Source organism: Labrus bergylta, chromosome 21 (assembly GCF_963930695.1).
Source record: "Labrus bergylta chromosome 21, fLabBer1.1, whole genome shotgun sequence".
Lineage (NCBI taxonomy): Eukaryota > Metazoa > Chordata > Actinopteri > Labriformes > Labridae > Labrus > Labrus bergylta.
The window spans coordinates 20,129,675-20,151,597 of NC_089215.1; the positions used below are offsets into that span (position 1 = coordinate 20,129,675).

The 21,923-nt window shown below is 42.0% G+C and overlaps 1 protein-coding gene across 4 annotated transcripts in view; it reads left to right on the forward strand.

Annotated features, from left to right (window-relative positions):
- mrtfba (myocardin related transcription factor Ba) overlaps positions 1 to 21,923 on the forward strand; it is a 27,327-nt gene continuing 5,404 nt past the window's right edge. Inside the window, exons 1-17 of one of the 4 annotated variants that reach the window (XM_020642560.3) lie at positions 1 to 146; positions 5,106 to 5,191; positions 9,295 to 9,511; positions 14,795 to 14,860; positions 15,041 to 15,096; positions 15,179 to 15,254; positions 15,498 to 15,659; positions 15,769 to 15,956; positions 16,077 to 16,202; positions 16,300 to 16,547; positions 16,997 to 17,053; positions 18,009 to 18,168; positions 19,140 to 20,168; positions 20,281 to 20,403; positions 20,814 to 20,963; positions 21,103 to 21,237; positions 21,415 to 21,475. In XM_020642560.3, coding sequence (XP_020498216.1) covers positions 9,358 to 9,511; positions 14,795 to 14,860; positions 15,041 to 15,096; positions 15,179 to 15,254; positions 15,498 to 15,659; positions 15,769 to 15,956; positions 16,077 to 16,202; positions 16,300 to 16,547; positions 16,997 to 17,053; positions 18,009 to 18,168; positions 19,140 to 20,168; positions 20,281 to 20,403; positions 20,814 to 20,963; positions 21,103 to 21,237; positions 21,415 to 21,475 — 2,791 coding nt within the window. In that variant the 5' untranslated portion in view covers positions 1 to 146; positions 5,106 to 5,191; positions 9,295 to 9,357. The remainder of the gene's footprint in view (positions 147 to 5,105; positions 5,192 to 9,294; positions 9,512 to 14,794; positions 14,861 to 15,040; positions 15,097 to 15,178; positions 15,255 to 15,497; positions 15,660 to 15,768; positions 15,957 to 16,076; positions 16,203 to 16,299; positions 16,548 to 16,996; positions 17,054 to 18,008; positions 18,169 to 19,139; positions 20,169 to 20,280; positions 20,404 to 20,813; positions 20,964 to 21,102; positions 21,238 to 21,414; positions 21,476 to 21,923) is intronic. The other 3 variants (XM_020642561.3, XM_020642562.3, XM_065950026.1) reach the window with 3 other exon arrangements.

Below are 21,923 nucleotides of genomic sequence, written 5' to 3' on the forward strand. Positions count from 1 at the left end.
CATAGACCAGTCGCAGCCATTTTACTCCGCGAAATAAACTTCAATCTCACAGCTGGGAGGAAAACACATCACGGACACATATCCCCGCTGACATTAATGGATATCTTGTTGTGAAGCAGTTTGGGGTTTCAAGTCTCCGCACTTCGGTAAGACCACACTGTCTTTGTTTTTAGCATGCTAAGCCTTGTGTTAGCTAAACCGCGCTAACTAGCGAAACTGTGAGGAGGTTGTTGTTGAGGTGCGTCCGTGATATGCAGACGAGGCTAAGGTAAGAACACACAACAGAGCATGGACATACACGAGTCAAGAGACGTGTTTTCTCGTCCTTCAATAGAATAATTGCCACAGAAGAAGCGTCTTTGTCCTCAGTGGTTGGCACTGACTGCAACTCCCTCACCTGTCAGATTTAAAGTAACCAGCTAACGTTAGCTTAACCCCCCCACCCCACACCCCCCTCCAACACTGAGATAAAAAGTAGCTTTAAGTGAAGCCGACTGGCAGACAGAGATTAATGCGTCCCACTCAAACCTGAGTGCTGTTTAAACCAGCTAGTTGTCACATACATTTTACTTATAGAATAGAATAGAATTGCTTTATTGATCCCAAACTGGGAAATTGTGGCGTTACAGCAGCAGGTTATCCAAACACACTATATGAGCAAATAAACACAATATTAGCAAATCTAAACACAACATAATATTAAATACAAAGTAAATAACCACTATAAATATCAAAACTAAGAATGAGAATATATACAACCAGGATTTAACTAAGCATTACTAGTCTAAAATATGAAAGATTGAATGTAAATGTGCAAAAACAGAGTTGTAAATGGACAGTATTGACATAAGTTAAAGTGCATGAGTGTAGACATGATAAGCAGAAACTATTCAATATAAGGGCGAATAGACAGACAAATTAAGTGAACATGAGTGCAGGGATAAAAGTGTTTAGTGTACTATATGTTTATTTCATATGTTGACCCTCGAGCTATAATGTTATCTGTAAAATATGCTGAGGCATGGCATAAAGTATCTTTGGCTTTGAGTTGGCAGCACTTTTACTCAAGTCATACTAACAACACACTCTGTGTTAATCCGCTGTGTAATGACTGAGGGCCCCTTTGGCTTTCACAGACTGGATGATGGTATCTTATCGAGTAAAGTGAGGTATTGCTGCAGCAAAGCCAAGCAGGTTTTTAGGTCTGTGTGAGTCACACAGACGGGCAGGATGTGGTCGACCACATCCAGTCTTAAGTCTGCCACAGGAGAGGAGGAGTGTGAATTGATAACAAAAACTAATGCGTATGGGTCAGAAGAGAAAGTAATTATCCTAAGGCTCTAAGTCATGTATCCCTGCGCGGGGTGCTGCTTTCCACCTCCCAGTGCAGTATAAGTTTGCATAAAGACTCTCTGCTAGCATGACTTCAGTGTAAGGTTTCCCTGACTCTCCCTGTGGATAATTAAATGAAAATATAGCTTAATATTACAGAGTAAGCAGCTGCTTTTATACTAGCTTATACTATGTTAACAATCATTTAATATTTGACTGGCAAAAGAAACTCTATGGAGTAACTAGTACTGAGATGAGACCCATCTTATCACAGCAAAGAGTGTCGCCCTGGGCCGTTTATGCGGGTTTTCATGTCTCCGAAGCGTCTTTATATAACCAGCCTACATTATGGTTCATTGCAGTTGGCACTTTCTCAACTCCCCTGTTCCTTCACATTAGGGTTGTTGAAGTTTCAGCTAAGTAGCTGCAGTAATTGTCCTTTCCTTTTTAAATGTGACAGTCCCATGGCGTTTGGCTTTCAGAACCTGAGTCCTGGTGTTTTCAAGTTTGTCTGATCCGTTTGTTTTCGAATATCTTTTCAGTCCACAAAGTCAAGTCAGGAAGGAAACGACAGCACATGTGTGTCTGTGGGAACAGAGCAGAACAGAGACTCTAGTGAATGAGCCACAGCGATGACATCATTTCTGTCTTATCTCTGGATAAAAGAAGACATTTTTCTTGGACAAGACTTGCGCTATTCAAGGCCCAGAATACTGCAGACTCAAACTTTAGCTTGGCCCTGTGGGCTTTTCATGCTGTGTGCTTGTTTTTGCTAATGTATGGTGTTTTTATTTTTATTTTTAACTGTGTCAGTTTTATGGAATGAAACGGCTTATGCAACTAGGAGTTACAAGAAAACTTAAATATCTGAGATTATTCATTTAAATGAGATTTTTTGACAAAGTCTTGGTTGCTTCTAGATGGGAGGTATCTTTCTGAAACTGGTCTCTGTCAGGGCGTCATCACAACATGCTCCTGTTTTATACACACTTGTCAGTGATATGTTTATGTCCTGTAACAGAAGCCAGACCTCCTCGGCTGTTCGTGGAGTATTAGCTCTTTGCAGAAGGTGGCAGTTTCCAGTTATCTAATTCTGTCAGTAAATTACTGAAACCAGGCCTATTTGTAGTAAAGTTGACCCATGGCCTCTCCTTGTCAGTATGCAGGACTTTGAAGTGTTGCTTCTCTGTGTTTGTTGCTGTCATGGATACATCGCCATGTGGTTGTTTTGATTCTTAAACCTTTGAATGGCTTCACAATAATCGACCTTGTACTCTGAAAAACACGATTGTTGATTTCTGATAGGGCTTTGATTACACAACGACATTGGAGGTTGTCTGTTTTTTGTTCTGCCCATCCGCCTCATCGAGAAAGATGTTTTTTACAACACGTCATATAGCTTCTCATCTGCGCTGCACACGTTTTGGCTTTTACAAGGCTGTGAGAGTAAGAACAGCCTCGGGAGACAGACACACCCACATACTGCCATTGTGCCAGTTTTTCTGTTATAGTTGATCATATATTCTTAGGTGAATTTAGCTTTGGTTTGCGAGCCCTGCACTGAGCTCCACAATACACTTTTGTGATGTGGAGAATCGAGCTTCAAACTGAAGTCTGTTGGGTGGAGATAATACTGGTGTTTCATATCTTGTTTAGAAGTCTCTTAAAGAGGATGTATTTTTAGCTCCTCCAGTGACACCACAGGGAACAAGCGATTGCATTGTCAGTCAGATTGTTGAGTGTTTTGCATAAGTGTCACGCAGCACCTCTGGATTTTTCAGGCTGCGGAGGACATTCAGTTTTTGTAAATCTCCAAATCAGACCAGTTTATGACCAACACTTAGCCAAGCTCTCTTTTTAATGCCAGTTAGACAAACAGTTGCTGTTATTATTGGTACAATGGGACAATTAACTTAGCAGACGCTTTTATCCATACATCATAGAGTAGGTACAACACTAATCCATTCATACACCGCCAGCGAAGCAGCAGGAGCAATGCAGGGTTAAGTGTCTTGCCCAAGGACACATCGGACATGTTGCTCAGCTGGGGATCGAACCCTCGACTTGGCGGTTGAGAGGCGACAGCTCTACCAACTGAGCCACACCCGCCCTCTTTCTATGGTGACAGGGCGGGTACATTTTTATCACAGGACAAAAAGCATGGGCTAGCTTTGAAAAAAAACAACAGCAACAAAAACACCCAGTGGCAAAACGAGACAGCACTGTCTGCCTGGTCGCATTATAATATAGTGCAACTCTGACTGTACATCTGATTGATCAGAGAACTACTCCTTTTTATAGTCATGGCCACACATTGTTGTAACCTGCTTGGAAAACATTTTAGCATGAGTTGTGGATCCCCCAGTAAAACCCTTTTTTACTTTCCACTGTCGACCCCACCTTTGACTCTAGTGGTGTGCTACCGTGTGTGTGTACACAGTTCTGTCAGTATCAGACCTTTGATGAAACACATGGTCCTTGTTGCCCCGTGCCATTAAAAGAGCAGTCCAGGGCAGAGCGACACACAGCGCCTGCCATCTGGGTCTGCTCTTTGATTCTGCAGGGGCCGCGCCGATGTTTATCCCACAACGCCTCATCAGCCGTGACAGTTGTTTGTTCCTTCTTCTACCCCTTGCTTGTACACCTGGCTGCGTTCCTGCCTTTCATTTTGCACCCCCCCAACTCATAAACACACGCAGCACGTCGTGCTTCTTTTGCCCTCACCTCTCTGTCCTCTTTCTCTTTTTATGGCTTTCTATTCATGCTTTTTATCTGAGTTTTAGGTTTATTTTCTCTAACTCTGTTCCAGAAAGCTGTAAGGAGACACTAGTCACCCCCAGTAAGCATGTATTATTGCCTGAAAAAGAGCCTGACAGATATACATACGCATATCTTAAAGGGTTAAAAAGGTGCATATTGAGACATGATGGCTCGTATTTGAAAAATGTTCTGTTCCACTTACTAAACAATGACAAAAATCCCAGAAGCTCACTTAAATTTCCCTGTGACTGCAAACGGAGCTGGGAAATTGGAGGAGAGTGGGCAAGGTGGGAGGGGGGTCTTAAAGAGGCAGAAGCTCAAATGAACCAATTCAGGCAGAGGATGAAATGAGGGATATTACTGATGCCAGTATAAGATAAATAAAGAGGTTTCTGAGCTACATATCTCACAACGCTACTTGATAAGTGTTCCAGGCTGACATAATTAATGATCAGAGTGGGTATAATAGATCTCCTTTAAAGCTTGTGTTTCTGCAGTTTCATGGCTCTTATAATGAGAGCCTCTCCCTCAGACTGCAGTGTGGTGCTACATTAAAGCTCTTCAGAGTTTTTATTGTCTCTTCATTGTCATAGAGACCGCTGCAGGTTTTCCTAGCAACCCTCTGTGATTCATTTTCAGGCCCTGATGCAGATTTAAGTGTCGGCTAGTTTCATTCACACATCTTGAAGTGGTACCTATGGTCTGTTTTTGATTCTACAGTTCGTTTCAGACGAGTATCTTCAGAGACACATCAGTGTTTGGTTGAGCTCTGTGTGTGTGTATGAGTTTTTAATTTATTATTTTTGGATGGATTTTAATTTGTTGGATAAAAACACATTCATTTTTGTAATAATGTATTCCTTTTGTGGTGTTGTTTACCCTCATACTGTAAAAGAAAAATCTTGAATCTCTTATTATATTTGTATGTATTTTAAGGTTTTTTTATGATTAAATTAATCTTAAAATCTTTGATAATACATGATACTCATGTTTGCCTCTTTGTCTCCTAACAGGTCTGACTCGATGGCTTAACGTGACTTTGGAAGAAACTCTTCTGGACATCTATTCCTCTTTCCTTTGCTGTCCTCTGCTATTACAGGTAAGCATGACCTCATTAGCTTAATGTTGTTACGATAGAACTATAACCAAACCTCTGAGTTGCCTTTGTATGTGGGCGAGATACTTAGCCAAATCTACAGTGAAGCACACAGAAAAAAATTGATGTAGTTGCGCAGGGTCATTCTAAAATGTATTTCTTTATCACATTCTCTTTTATCTTCTTTGTTTTTGTATTTCTACATGAAACTTCATTTTCAGGGAATGATAAATTGATTTGATGTTGGTTTGATATTTTCAAATGTTGTAATAGCACTTGTTGTGGCTGGAGTTGTGGTGCACTCCTGCGATCTCAACAGTTTGATCTAAAATAGTCAATAGACTCTGTCTCAGCGGTCTCTCTGCTTCTTGTCCTGACGCTCTGAAGAAAATCAAACGTGATACATGATGATTTAGTTTTAGTTCATGAAAATAGTAAAGTTCAGTAGGTGCACCCTTTCTAGCATTCAGCGGCACACAGATAATAAACATGGAGGAGACTCCTTGGAGGTACAAGCCTCTTCACACACGAGGGACAACATGATCGGGAGAAGGTCGCTCACTGATGGGACATGGTGCTAATGCAGCAGCAGCTAGCTCCAGTGAAAGTTTGTAGTAATAGTGTGAAAGAAAATGCCTCACTGGTTGCATGTAGCTCTTAATGCTAACTTCAGATAAAGCAAACCTCTGTACAAAGAAGGGCACCTATGAACTAAACTTCTTGTTTGTATTCCTTCTAGTGGAATTAAGCCAGAAACTAAACCTAACCAGGAGTGTAGTTTTCATCCAAACTGAGTGTAAACGTTTGGAAACAGCACCATCTCTGTAGCCGTGAAAACTGGTGAAATTAGTTCTCTTTGTAGTTTAGAGTAAGTTGGAGTAACATCCCCATCTCATTGCCATACTCACAACGTTTGTGCGTTAATAATTTCTGTAAATTTGCCTAGGCCTAGGTCTTGTTAAAAGTGATGTTTCAAGTTCAAAATGTCTCTGAAAAATCTTGGAGTTTGGGATTTGAATTGTCACAGGCTTTGAGAGAGTTGCTTATGTACACATGTCCCTCACAGTGGGTGTTTTTTTCGGGGGGCAGACAAGGGGGGTTGTCATTAAACATGGCATTAAACATGGTATCTGTGTATTTCACACACACAGCTTACCCTGAACATTTCAGGACATTTTCAGGAGTTTTGTGCATGTGTGAAAACAGCTTTAGGCATCCTTTGAATTCCTTTTGGAAATCTTCTTAAAGTATTTTCTAAGATTTTCCAAAGTCTTCCAGTGTGTATGATGGATATTAAACACAAGTGAGAGTTTTTTTTTTAAACTTTACTTTGAGTTTGTGTTAAAATAAAACTGACCTGACAAGCTGATGTTGAATTTCATTGCCAAACAACCTCCTACTCCCACTGAAAGACAACCTCAGCGAGATGAATGGCACTTGACCACAGTGAACTCATGTAAAGTCCTGTTTCTAACGGCTTTGTTTTTGGTACTGACGATTTGAAACAAAAGGCTTTACAGCACAATCTGATTGAAATCTTTATGAAGTGCTTACATGCTGCAGAGCGGAGACTGGCTTAACAGTTGATGTGCTGTTACTGGAGATCTGTTTCTGCAGTTCTGTGACAGAAAAAAAGAAACACTTGAGGTTAAGTCTTTAAACATCAAGCTCTGGCTCGCATCTGTAGCTTGGAGATTTAGTGGCACTAAATCATGATTAAGGGTCCAGAAAGTGGTTGTGGGTCAGAAGCCAACTTTGAGAGTGGTGTAATTTTGTAGTGTTTGCCACATTCACTGTGCACCAGTTCAGACTGCGACTAAAAGCCAAGTGAACTGGGATTGGTTCTCATGTTAATTCTTGTTGTTTGATTGGCTGAGCTGAATCTCGCACACAATATTGCAAGTAGCATTTTCTTCATTTTACATGCACTTATTGAAATCTTAGAGATGGAGGTGTCATGTCAAATTTCTGACTGCCAAAATCAAAAGAAAACGATCAAACTCGCTTGATTCTTAAAAAAAAAAAAAAACATTTTATTGTTGCCTTTTTTTTGTGGATAGAGTAGGAAATCTGGGAGAGATAGTGTGGACATGTAGGTAAGGAGCCACAGGTCGGACTTTGTTTCTAAGGACTATAGCCTCTGTACATGAAGTGTGACCAAACCGCCAGCCCATCTGCACCCAAAACTCCAAGCCTCCAAAACGTACCATAGCTGTGTTATATTTGTTTGTATTAGAGGGTACGATGTTCTTATCTTACTTAAAACTTATATCAGGTCAAACTTATTAATAAACATCTAAACATCGCACAAAATGTAAGGAAATTTGTGTTTGGTAGATTATTTTTTTGTTGTAAAAATGCTTATTGGCAATAAATCTTAATTTTGGAAAGCCTGTTTGTTTCCCTTTTAAATGGTGCCACATTTGTAAGCAACATGCATTGTGGGATAAGCAGCAGAGCTGAGTATGTGGGTTGCAACCATGAAAATCTTTTCTGCCAATGCAGAAAAATACTTAAAGTTTTAAAGGTCACATATGCGAAATACATTTTACCATGGTGTGACTAACACGTGTCCCTAGTCTGTCTACAAACCCCCGACAATACAAAGTCCATCCTGTCCGTCTTTTGCCTGCTCCACTTTTCAGAAAATGTGTGCTCAAACAGGCCGTTAGGAGATTTTTTTTTTTTCCCCTCACCCAGGTGGGTGGCACTTCCACAGCTAGGTTTTTTTTTCCTGCCCTCTGAGTCTGACAGGGGCGTGGTCAGAGACAGCTCATTTGCATTTAAAGGTACAGACACAGAAACAGCCTGTTCTGAGCAGGGCTGAAGAGGGGTTTATAGACATGATCAGAGTGGATTTAGAACAAGAAACTTCACACACATGTTTTGGGCACCTCTGAGACTTATTTACACTTGTTGAAAAGGAGAATAATATATAAACTTTAAATAATGATGTAGAAAATATCTTTGTCGTTGTGGTTATTCTTAAGTTTAAAAACAGAAGTGGAAATAAAAGGCATGGCAGATGCTGTGGAAATAATGCAAGATAAAAATAGAAAGACTTTGAGAACAATGTAAGAAGTCATACAATGAGATGAGATTTAAAAAAAAAGGTTGAAACACACAGAGAATAAAAATGTGATCTCCCATTACTACCTGGTCTGTGTTACACAAATAATAACATGAACTAGACATTGTAAAGGGACTTTTTTAAGAACTCTTCTTGCAGCAAGAAAAGGCATAAACATAAAATGATGGTTAAAACTAGCCTGAGATAAAATCTGCAGCACAAGTGTATATTTAGATATTAGCAGAAACCGTGAGGCACAGAGCTTGTTTTATAGATCTTTAACTGCAGACTCAGAGATGATGAAACATGGTCTTAAGGGTCTGTTTCGTTTGAAAGCTTCATGTCTTTAGCATGCAGCCACCAGAATGTACATCATTGGGACGTGTTGAAACCACATGTGTCTGAGTCCAGTTTGGTCCCACAGACTCTCTGAGCTGTTTCATGCCTCTGGCACTTAAGAGGCCCATCAAGGAGAAATAAAAAGCAGCCATAGGAACACAGAGATTCTCAGCCAAAAGCAACACATCAAGCCTGTCTGTAAAGAGCGCAATAGTCCTGGAATGGATAGATGTGTGGTGATGCTGGAGAGCGATAAATAGCACACATGTAGAGACCCAGCAGTCTGTCATCTGCTGGTTAAGAGACCGTAGGGAAGCCATGGATACTAAACTGTTTGTTTTGCTCCCCAAAATGTTTCCGTTACCTCCGTTTTAAAACCGCCACAGCGACGTCATATTCCTGATCATGAAGCCTGTCTGAACAGAGAGGACATTTATGCCCACGCTGGCGTTGTTTGTCATGAGCAGCGGTTTGAAGTGATTATTCAGTATAATGGACAGCCCCGCTCCTTTAATGAATAATTTGGGCTGAGCTTTTCCAGATGGCTGAAATGAAATGCCACCCTTAGCATTTTACCAGTTTTGGTGAAGTAGTCATGCCAACAGGATGATGGTTATGACTTCTGTTCAATGAGTGAAACAGTCACTAGCTTTCCCTCTAACTTCTTCTGCTTTCTCTTTTCTTTATTTTGATGCAGGTAGCAGCGAGACGTGACCAAAGGGACGTTGATCCGTAAACCCGTTTCCCCTCCAGAGGCAGCATGGAGCCCCAGGCCTCTCAGGGGCAGCTTGGAATAGAGGGGGATTGTGGGATGTTGAATCTGCTGCTGCCCAGTCCCCAGAGCGAGGCGGTGACCCATGAGATGGAGGAGCTGTCCCTGCAGCCGCTGCCTCCACTCAATGAACGCAAAAATGGTAAGGACATGCTGCTGCTGCTGCTGGTGTTAGGGATGATGTCATTATTTGATGTATGTTTCACTACTCGCACGGCCGAGGACGCGTTGTTTGAATCTACTTCACAATAGGTTAACTCAGTTAGCCTTACATGAGTTACTCAGCTTTCCTGGTTTGCCTAACTGAATATACTTAGTAAGAAAATAATAAACGGTACACAGAGGTGTAACTTCTCCTGCCACAGCTTCAGCTTTATTCAACATACACACGAACAGTGAGCTGGATTGCAGCAACAACAACTGCTTTACGTCAGCAACAGGCTGCTTAGCAGTCTGTTACAGATGCCCACTACCAGCCTCATATCACATCTTTGCTAGGTTATGTGATGATGATATCAGAGCAGAGAAGATCAGCCTGCTTATTACTTGAAGTCTCAGCTCGTGTTGTTGGGTTCTTGTGTTGCCTCGGTTCTTATGATGGTTCTTATGATGGTCGGGTTATATATGTCTGGTTGTGTATCGTGCACTTTGGGTTCTTTTCTGTTGAATTGTATTTAATTATTTTTGGTATTTTGCATCTGTTGTTAATGTTCTTCTGTGTTTGGTTTAGTTTGCTTTGTTCTTGCTGTTTGTCAAAGCACTTTGTAAACCTGTGTTTTTAAAAGGTGCTATATAAATAAAGTTATTATTATTATTATAAAGTTATTATTAAAACAGTGACTGGAGATATGCTCCCATTAATTTCTGTGGAAGAAGAAGGTTGCCGCAAGCTGATGGTGTTTATTGAGCAGTTATATCACTGGTTTGATTAAAAAAAGCAAATTAACTGTCATGAATGAAATAATGTTGGTGACAGTCTTCTAATTTCCAAAGGACAATGTATTTTTTAACAGCACTGCTACTAATGAAGGCTCTGGTTTTAGCTAAATGTTCCCATATTTATGATGTCTTTAGAAACCTGTTTTTTTTTAACACTTTTTTAGTCCCCATATCACACAGCGTTACACATTAGCTACTGTAACTACCTAATAACTGATATATGAACAACACAGTTGAGTCAGCGAGGTTGCAACGAAGCACAGTCACTGACTTGTAGTTTAATCTCTGTTTTGCATTAAAGCTCACATCCGTGTGCTCGAACTCAGCTTCTAAAAGGTCCGAATGATCACTCTGATATTTTTCACTTACCTTCAATAAAAACCTGTCAATAGCAAACAGTCACCGTCATGTTGCTGTGACAGTTCACTTACATTAGGAGAATTATTGTTTAATATCAAGCCAAGCCAGAACACTCAAAACATGCAAAATGCTACAGTATGCTACTATCTATATAGATATAAAACTAAAGGATACTTTTGCATACCCATTTTTTGAATAACCAATCAAAGCAAAATATCAGACATTGATGTTAAAATGATCTGCATGTGTTTTGACAAAATAGACTGGGTGTAAAATCATAATGGAAGACCCCCTCCCCAAAAAAAGCATATTAGTGGATAGAAAGGGGACAAAGGCGATTCCTGGATTAAATAACTAAAGTGAAACCACCCAACCTGCCAAGCTCTACCACCCTTCATGTACACTGGCACATGCACGCAGGCAATAAAATGGCCCAAAATAGGCCGTTAAAGTAAGTCTTCACCCCCTAAAACTCCCACCTGCTTCTCATTTGTGCAGCGCACACAAACATTATCCTCATCATGCTAGCCAGCCTGCATGTTAGCCTCCCTCACCCTCACGATGTCTGTGTTGTTCTGGCAGCCGCATGAGACTGACTCAGACACTGATGGATGGCTCACGATTATCAGGCTTTAAGAGCGGGTTAGATTCACAGCTGCCTTTGCCAATTCCTAATCATGGCTTAGATGGTTACAGGAGATCAGTCCAGTGCAATCACTGCAATATTGATCAACATGCTTAGAGAAATCTAATTTGTCAGATACAGTCAACAAATGCAGGGCTGTGCAGCCAGGCTGGATCAGACACGTTTTCGGATAGCCGTGGGATTTTGAGCTGTCGTGCTCTGTGGCTGCTGCTGCTGTCTGCAGGAGAACGCAGTAAAATCTCTTGACTGTGGTGGAACATTTTGTGGAATGTCAACAGTAGTAGCACCCACTCATCATCTCGGCTTTTGTCATTTCCCCTGCACTGAGAACACGCACCTCATACTTTCCAACCCCGCTAAAGCCTTCCTCCAGCTCTTTGCCAACCGCAGAATCTTCCCCTCTCGTATTAGTTTTAACATCCAGGTGTTAATCTGTCTACCGGCATGACAGGTCTGAGTGGCTAAGACCACTTGTGTTGTGTGAGCCAGGAGGATGAAGTCAGGAGGGGGTAAGGCAAGACCCCAGGACAGTGAGTTTGTTGGGACGGGGAATGATGTGACCAGTAAGACCTTCCCTGTGAAATGAAGAAAAACACAATCACTCAATCTTTTTTTGTCACTGGCTGACTAAAGGTTAAACTGTTATCATTATATGTAGTTCACTGTGGATTACTTGGTGTATAAATTGCCAAATTTTAGCTGTAAAAATAAGATCTTGAAATTATTATTGGCTACTTGTCATGGGGCATACACAGAATGAATGTATGAATATTGAATTTAGTCTATAATTAAATTTGTAATTACTTGGAGGAAGACACATCTGGCTCTAGATTTTCTCCCTGATGTGTTTATTCGATGATCTTGACAAACAATTGCTGTCTAAATTTGTAATTTGTGTTTTTTTTGTACGTGTATGTGTGGCTGCTCGTTGTTTGTGTGAATCTCTGTAAGTTGTGCTGCTACTTGTCTTAGCCATAAAACACTCTGGAAAAAGAGGTTTTTAATCTCAACAAGTTTCTTTCTAAAGGTTCAGTAACTAAGTCCCTATAGACATGTTTAAAATGCAGCTTTTATTAAGTCAATTAAAACTTTGTATGTATTCAAAACTTGTTTTTTCTTCAATAATTAATCTTATCAATTTTGACTGCTTGCTTGGTATTTACAAACATTGATCATTTTCCACTTTGGTTTTTCGCACTGATTAAGCAAACAAATATCAGGTATTGGTAGGCAGCTTTTGTTACCTGTTTCTTTCTGTTTCCAGATGTTATGCTAAGCTAAGCTAACCAGCTCCATCTTCATATGAACAGACCTGTATGAAGTCTAGATAACATTAAAGTGTTAACTTTTTAGAAACAGGCACTTTCCTCAGTTGACCAGATGACTGTGTGTATGTGTGTGTGCATTAACAGTCCTGTCATGTCATCCACCTCTGCGCTCAGTCCGCTCAGGTCACAGGTCAGCATGTGTTTGTCAGCCTGCGTAGCATTTCCCAGAGGAACTCAGGACAATTCCACTGACTGGAAGTCTATAAATATCACCTTAAAGCAACACTGAATATCTTTCTCCAACAACTCGCTGAGCGTAGCGTGGCTGTTTATCTATCAGTGCAGTATAGTGTCTTATCACGCTGTGCAAAATGTTCATGTGAAAATGAGCGCTAGGTTGGGATATCAGTAAATGATTTACAGTCCTAGTTTGAGTGAAAGTAGCAATGTTTCTTTATAGAAATAGGAGGGGGAGGAGGAATCTACTTTTCTGTAGCCGACAAGGTGACGCAATCAGTTAAAGGTTACAACCTCAGCATATTGTGACAATAATAAATGCTAAAGAGATGAGAGACTGTGTGGGAAGTGGATGAGGTCAGTTGTTTCCTGTTGGATGCTCAGGGCTTGTGTTTCACTGTAAATCTTTATGTGACCCTTCCTGTGAATAGAGAAGCATTTTTACTCATGGTCTGGGTGAGATTTGTGGAAATGCTCACCTCTTCCTGTTAATGTCACACTTGTGTCATCCCAAAAAGCAAACATTGTCTTTTCAGCTAGAAGATGGAGTTGTTTTTCACTCTTTGTCTTCAGTCAGTGCTGACTCAGACTCAGTTAGATGGAACCAGTGTAGTCCTCCACATCTGGTAGTGTGAGGATCGCCTGTAGCCATGAAATAATCCATCCCAAACCGGCTGAGTAACAGGGGGAAGTGAGAGTAGAGAAGAGCCGGTTGTTTTTGTATAGAAGAGGAGAAGTAAAAAGGGCCGGGCTGAACGCTACTTAAACGTGATAAACAGAAGGGCTGCAACACTGTGGTTATTTGTTATAAACGAGTTAACCTCGATGCACTGGGACTAAGAGGATACGACCCATATTGTGGGCCTTAGGAAATGTTTACACTTTGGGTTTAAATGGCTTAATCCCTCCGCTGTAGTTGGACTGCTCTGTCAGTCTCAAACAATGGCCTGTATGGAGGTGGAGACACTCAATGACTGCTGCACCGGGGCCAGAGCAGGTGAGCATTCCTCTGCCCTGTATTTATTTTTATAGTAGGTGTATACTGTTGTCAGACAATGCTGCAGTTACGGAAGCTTTGAGAAGTAATGAAACATCATGAAACATTGAGTAATCATGATGAAAACAACGCTTTAAACATCTTTGCTTCTTTTTTTATTTCCTTGTACTTGTGTTTTGTTTTCTGTCAGCAGTGGTCCAATCATTAACCTTGTTGCATCGTATATAGAAGACCAGGAAAATTCCAGACCATAGTTTAGAGGTTATGAACAAAGGAGGAGTGTGATTGTTCTAAATAGCAGTTACTTCCAGGAGTGAAGTAACAAAGAGTTTCAGGTTTCTTTGTGCAGAAGTTTACCACACTAACATGCACTTCTCTTTGAAAACCCATAGACCGTATAAAACACGGATGTAGATATGCAAACAGGGTTTTTTTTCTTCCTCAGAGAGAGGCGGTGATGGTATTGTACCTTTCCTAACTTGTACATGTGCAGATGTACCGTGCATACTGGCTCAACACTTTAACCAGCAGCATTAGGAGTTTTACTAACTGTGCACCTCACATTAAACCCTTATTTAACACAAATGAATGTGCCCCTGTTCAAATTAAAATCATTACAACATAAAAGCTAATTTGATCATTTTGACAGTTAGAGCAAAGATTTTGAATAAAATTAACCCTGTGGGAGTCTGGGGGCCATCCCCCCATGAAATTCATTCTTGTAGTCTAGTGTATTTTTGTGCACCAATTTGGCAAAATATGTTATTTTCTCTTCATGAAAAAGGGGACCAATATGGTAATAACAGATTTGCTGTACTTCCTGCATGGGTGTCATGGGGTTAGTAAGTGTTATCTTTTCAGTTTCATCTCATTTTCTTCCCTTTTTGTGTTTGACCCTTTTTTTTTTTATATCTACTTGGATATTAAACACACATGATGCCTCTCTTTATCTCACTTTTTTTTGTCTTGTGTTTTCAGTCCTGCAGTTGAGGCTTCAGCAAAGAAGAACCCGGGAGCAGCTGGTGGATCAGGGCATCATGCCACGTGAGTACCATCAGGGCCAGGTGTCCATCACTCACCACGATGACAATGGAGCATGGGCGGGAACATGACAACAAACGGAGTGTCTCATAAATGAGATTATGAATGTATTTGCCCATTTTTTTTAAAAATAAACATCATTTGTCCTAAATATCTGTTAATGAAAAACGTTCGGTGTTGCAGCTCTGAAGAGCCCGGCAGCTTTCCATGGGCAGATTCGCAGCTTGGAGAGAGCCAGGGTAGGTCAAGTAGTTTGTTTTAAATGTGGACTTGAAAATCAGCCTTTAGTACAGACTGTTCATTATCCGTCTTTGTCTTCAGACTGAGAATTTCCTCAAGCACAAGATCCGCAGTCGTCCAGAAAGAGCAGAGCTGGTCAGGATGCACATCCTGCAAGGTACCTGGGCACAATGGTTCTCACAATGTATATGTTGTGCATCATCTAGTGTTCTCGAAGCAGCTTTAGATCAAGCATTTGAGTAAGAAAACTATGTCTAGATTTGAATGGAATTGGCAGCAGTCAAGATGTTATGAATAAATATTTACTTGTCCAGCACCATAGACGATCAGTCAAAAAGCTGACAGTAGTATACAGAGGGGCATATACTCAACCTGTTACCTTTCCCCCTCCCCCCCTTAGAGACCGGAGCAGAGCCCTCACTTCAGGCCACCCAGATGAGACTGAAGCGAGCCCGACTGGCCGACAACCTGAACGAGAAGATCGCCCAGAGACCCGGCCCCATGGAGCTGGTCGAGAAAAACATCCTGCCGGTTGATTCCAGCGTAAAACAGGCCATCATCGGTGAGAGCCAGTGATGATAAAAAATGACTACTGCCTTCAGGGAGAAGCATTTGACTTAGTGGCCATGCAGGGGAGAGATGATGATAAAGTACTGGCTTTTTTCTCCTAGTAGGCCAGGTGAATTATCCCAAAGTCCTGGATGAAGACAGCAGCGAGGCCTTGTCCCCAGAGCAGCCAGCCAGCCAGGAGTCTCAGAGCTCCATCCCCTCTCCTGCGGAGAGCAGAGTGCCAGAGACACCCTCTCCAGTCCTAGCACCTCCTCCTCCTCCTCCACCCCTACACAACACCGTGCTGCAGGTCAGACACAGGGTTAGCACCACTTGTCTTCATGCATGCTTGCCCCTAAAACTTGGGCCTCACATAAGTTCAGAGTTTGCATTTCAGGCATGAGTGTCATTTTTGTGTCATTTTCTTCAGGCATTCCCAGTTTCTCCACAAACAGCAGCTGACTTTGTGAAGGTGGTCTCCATCAATGAGCTGTCTTCCAGCCGCCCAGCTATCACAACAGCCGCTTCCTCAAAACCAGGCCCGACACTGGTGAAAGTAAGGGCACTTTTTTTCCGCCCACTTCTCTAACATCACCTCTGTCTGTACGAACCGCTGGACAAACCTGTATGTTGTCTGTTTCCTCATGCTACAGCAAAGCCAGCAGAAGACTCCCTCAGAGAAGAGCCGCAGTAAGAAGAACAAAGAGCCCAAATCCCGGGTGAAAAAGCTCAAGTACCACCAGTATGTTCCTCCAGACCAGAAGCAGGAGCCCAGTGAAGTCCCCATGGACTCCTCTTACGCCCGACTACTGCAACAGCAGCAGCTGTTCCTCCAGCTGCAGATCCTCAGCCAGCAACAGCAGCACTACAACTACCAGACCATACTACCTGCACCCCTCAAGTACGTGTATCACACATCACAACTAAAAATAAATATCAATCAGGGATGTGATTCTTCCAGAATTAGCCAGAGCTTCAGATTTTCTGACCTGAAACGCCGACCCATGAGACGTTAATTATCCATATGGATGTTAGACGATGTTTAGCTGGAACTTAATATGCTGATTTGAAAAAGGACGGCTGTGTGCCATCTTTCCGTTTGTTGATTGTTAACCATGCTGCGAACATACTCCAAAGTACCGTAGGAAGTCTCCATTAGCAGGCGGCTAATAACACAGATGTGTTGAAGGATAATATTATGTGTCAGTTACAGACAGCTGTCTGCTATGATGCTGCAGAGGTCAAGCACCTCAGTTATTGTTTCCTGATTTAAAAAAACAAAACTGCCATGCATAACTAAATAATGACATTGTGATTTATTTCCATTCATATTGATCGGGTTATAAACAGCTGGCAGCAGAGCGACTCATCTGTCTTCTCACACTGTTTCCATGCAGGCTGGCCTAAGTGAGTTACTATGACAACAGGGATGCACCTTGTCTGTCAGTTAAACTTTCTCCGTTAACTCTCCGTTCTGCTGCCGTACAGTACTTCAATTCTGGAAAAGGCTTCAACCTATTTTTTGTTTTGTTTTGTTATTTTTGCAATCTATTTAGATTTCCCCAGAACAGTCCAGTACTTTGTAAATGAAGAAAGATATATGGATGTATTCTTGATGTGAGCCTGTACCAGATGCAAAAATAAAAAGGTTACATCTAAGAGAAACAAAAGACACCAAGATGACAAAATATCAAAAATGATGCAGAAAACCCATAAATGCAGCTGTGGTCACACTAGCATCTAAATTATGAGTTATATATTTGTGCTGCTTAATCTTCGATGCACGCTGCGCCCTTCTCTCTGCTTTTTTTTTTTTTGTCCATTGCCAATCAAACGCCTTAATAATGGTGTTGAATTGTTTCCCCTCTTTGTCTGTACCACTACAGTATTTTCTTTAAAAAAAGCACACCAACATATTTTCCCTTTCAAATGGTTTGGCCTCTCTCCCAAAGAGTTAATCTGAAAAATGCCCTGAAAGCAATCCAAATGTTGTTTTCAACGACCCATTTGATTGTCTCCAATAGCTCGTCTGCAACTAATGATATGAATAAGTAACAGGATGTTGTTTCACCTGCTGCTGTCGTTCTTAATGTCCTCACAGCAGCAGCATGGACAAGCTGCCTTTAAACTGTGCTGGCGCTCTGTTGTTTGGTGTAGGCGCAGGATGGATGCTCTGCTCATATGAGCAACAGATTTCCGTTTTTTCTTTCCTGTCTTTCTCATTTCTCTCTCTCTTCAACAGTATCTTCTTTGTCTACCTTCCCCCCTCCTCTTCCCCCTCTTTCTGTTTCCTGTTTATCCATTGTGTAGATCATTTCCTGAAGTTATGACCTCATTGTTTTTTTTTCTTCCCCCTCTGTAGATCTGTGGCGGAGGGGCAGAGCAGCAATGGCAGCACCCTGCCAACCTCCATCATGGTGTCTCTGCCCGCTGCACCTCAACCTCCCCCCGTGGCTCGTCCAAACAACTCGCTCTCCAACCGCAGGCTGGGGGTCCTGCCTGCCAACCTGGAGGAGATGAAGGTATTTTGGAAACCAACGTGCACCGGCAAACACTTTGCATGGATCAGCACGCTGAGAGAGAGAAGAAATGAAAGTGTGTGTGAATGTAGGCTAAAGGGGGATTTTAATCAGCTGTATGAAGACATCTCACAGATACAACAGGAACATTTCCATAGAAACATGACTGATCCTCACAAGATCTGAGAGGGGTTTGGCTTTTTATTGAACAAGTTTGAATAATTATTTTTTTCCTCTTTATTTTAGCTTTGATAAACTCTGATTACCTTTGTTTTATCTTGAATATTTTACCACTTTTACTAACATCTTTTGTATTTTAAAATGGTTGTTTTCAACTGAAAACAATAGGCTGTTTATCAGTTGAGTGAAAAAAGTCCTGTGAAGAGTAAAGTGGGTTCAGGGTGAAGGGGCCGATGAACTGAAACATGTCAGTCTGCCACACGTTTTTAACTGTTTGTGTTTACCTTCTGAACTCTTCAGAGGACTTTTTCACTCAACTGATAAACACATCTAGCCTTTCCTTGTGTCATTCCACCTGTTTGCTGGTTAACTTGATTGAGGACCCACGCAGCGCTCACAATCATTGATGTTTTGACATGTTTTATTTTGTGTTTTACCGTGCACAGAGCCAGGTTATCTGTATCCCCATTTTTCCAGTTTTTGTGCTGAGCTAATTTCAGCTGGTTGTAGTGTAATATATTCAACCAACAGACATGAAAGGGGTTTCATTGTCTGATCGTACATGTAGGGCCTCCCCAAAAAAGGTCAACAAATCAAATCATCAACTTCAACTCCAACTTGAACAGTCAGTATCAATAGAAAAAAAAAGAAGGAACAAATAGTTAAAGCCAAATGTGATTCTACTGACAAACTTCTGTGACCGACGCAGCTCTAAAACTTTCAACAACAAAAGGACAATGTTTGAATTTTTTGTTGATTAAATAAATGATGTGATGATGTTTTTATTTGTCTAGGTGGCGGAGCTGAAACTGGAGCTGAAGCTGCGCGGTCTCCCCGTGTCAGGAACAAAGACTGATCTGATAGAAAGACTGAAGCCTTTCCAGGACAACACCAGCATCTCTGCTCCTTCCACCATCACTGCCCCTTCCACGACCACCCTCTCCTCCATGCCCATGGAGGTCACCTCCACCAACACCGCCCCTACTATAATCCTTCCAATCCAGCAGGTAGCTGCAGGGAGTGTTAAATCCACACCGCCGGTCTCACCCAATCCCACTGATCGCTCCACCCTGCAGCAGGATGGAGGCATGTCGGAGGGACCCACCGAGACTCCGATGAGCGCCGGCTGGGCAGATCCAAGCTCCTCACCTCTCCACTCTTTCCGAGTCCCGGAGGAGAAGGACAGGAGGCTCCATGAGAAGGAGCGGCAGATAGAGGAGCTGATGAGGAAGCTAGAGCAGGAGCAGAGGCTGGTGGAGGAGCTGAAGATGCAGCTGGAGGTGGAGAAGAGGACAGGCACCACAGACTGTGCATCTCTGTCTCCCATACTCACCACTGTACCTACCATGACCCCTGGTCCTGCTCTTCTGAACTCAAACGTAGTAAAACTGGAGGGTACAGTCCTATCAAACTGTTCCTCCACCACAGCTTCAATCCCAAACTCCATCCTGGGCTCCCAATCTCTCTCCCCTCTGCCAACTGTGGTCAAGTTGGAGGATGTGACTGTGTCCTCCGGCAAGCCGATCCAACTTCAGCCCCAAACCCAGCTCATCGCCCAAATCCAGCCACAAGCCCAGTCCCAAGTGACCACCAGCCCTCAGATACTCCCCCAGTCACAGAGAAGCCCCAAACCCCAGTCCCAGCCTGCAGCCCCCAGCCTGCAGCAGTTCTTCATCAGCCACACAGGCCGCGTGTCCCAGGTGCTGGGTCAGCCTCAGACCTTGTTGACCACAGGCCAGGCTGGAACCCAGATCCTCCTCCCAGTCTCACTACCCAACAACACTACTGCGATCCAGCTGCCAAACAACACTGTTAGCCTGCAGGTACGCTAAATAAAACAGACAGATACGTTATGTTGTGTTGTTATAAAAGCTGGATGTAAACACATTTTTTTATAAATAATCAACTCCTAACGACCCATCACTCATCCCTCAGCCGGTTCTTCAAGCCACAGTCTCCAATCCAGGCCTGGTCCAGACTTCAGTTCCTCAACTGAGAACCACTAACATGGAGACGACACCCAACAAGCACATGAACAACCGCAACCCACTGATGCAGGTCAGTCACAACACATAATGTCCTTGCTAAAACGACGGTGATATCATTTTATTTTACTGTCAATGAATATGTTGTTTTATTTCTGGATTGATAGTCAATGTGTTGGACGGCAGAATGTCAGAAATGAGGTGAAACTGTCCAATTTCTCACAACATCTATTTTGCTTTTAAAAATAACCTCAACATAAAAGAAAATGTCAACATTGACAAGACATGAGGCTCATCTCCTCTCACTCCTAGAACTCCGACTGAGAGATTGACAGAAGTGTGTGTTAGTAAATTATGTCCTATTTGCTCTACTTTCACTTCCTCCTGTTAAAAAAAAAAAGCCCACATTGTTTTTGTCTCCGATGATGTCATTCCCATTATACATGATGAACTGATGTGAGACTCTGTCTGGTGTCCTCACAGACTCTGACTATGTGCAATAACACGTCGGGTTTGGAGAACCAGACTAGGCCTGATATGAATCCCCAGTGTTTCCTGAGAAGTTCCCCGGAGAGCAGGGTCTCTCCTCGGGCTTCACCCAACCACCACATCTCCAACGGACCATTCAATAAGGTATCAGTGCAGAGTTATTACTGGAGGGTTAAAGCTAGCTTTTTTTATTTGGGGACATTTTATGAACTCAATAGTGTTTGCTTCTTACAGAGGATTCTGAGTTCTGCCTGTTTTTTTGCTCTCTCTTTTATTCTCACAGTCATCCTCTCCTCAGTCTACCTTCATCCTTCAGCCCACCTCCCTGGTTTCTCAGCCTCCGAAAACAAAAGAGCCTCCTCGCTATGAGGAGGCTGTCAAACAGAGCCGCAACATGCACGTCAACAACGTTTCACAGGTTAGAAATGCACCAGCCGCAGCTCAACACACACACACACACACACTCAGCTACATTATCCTTCAGAATATTAAAAAAGTGTTGAAAGCTATTAATCTATTTTTGAGTCTTCCAGCCTTGAGGATTTGTTTTTTTTCTTTCTATGGTTTCTTAACCTTTTTTTGACTGTCTTTTCAGGTTCCCACGGCAACCAGCCAGCAAATGGATGATTTGTTCGACATTCTCATAGAGAGTGGAGGTAAGGAGTCATACACCGACAGAACAAGCATGAATCAATGTAGTCTCAGGAAAATGCTGCAGCAGTGGTTTCTCTTTGGTACATCAGTACTAGAGATTATAACTTATCTCAGCCTATCAGAGGCGTCTAAAAGTAGTTTAAAGAAACTGAATGAGAAGGAACAACAATACAGTAAATATACTGTGCTTAATGTGTCTTCATTCACAAGTGTGTGCAAACCGTACAAATGGTTCAAATAGTAAATTAATTTGTGGATGTGTATAAAATATAAAGTAAAGGATTAACTGTTAAACTGTTTAGCACAGAATCATTGATTGATGGTCATAATGTTGACATAAAGCCCCGTGTCCACCTAGTGTTTTTTTTTTTTTGGAGCACCAGCGTCTTTTTTCAATTGTTTTCAATGAGTAGAGAGCGTTCTCAGCAGAAAGCAGCTGCCTGGAGAAAA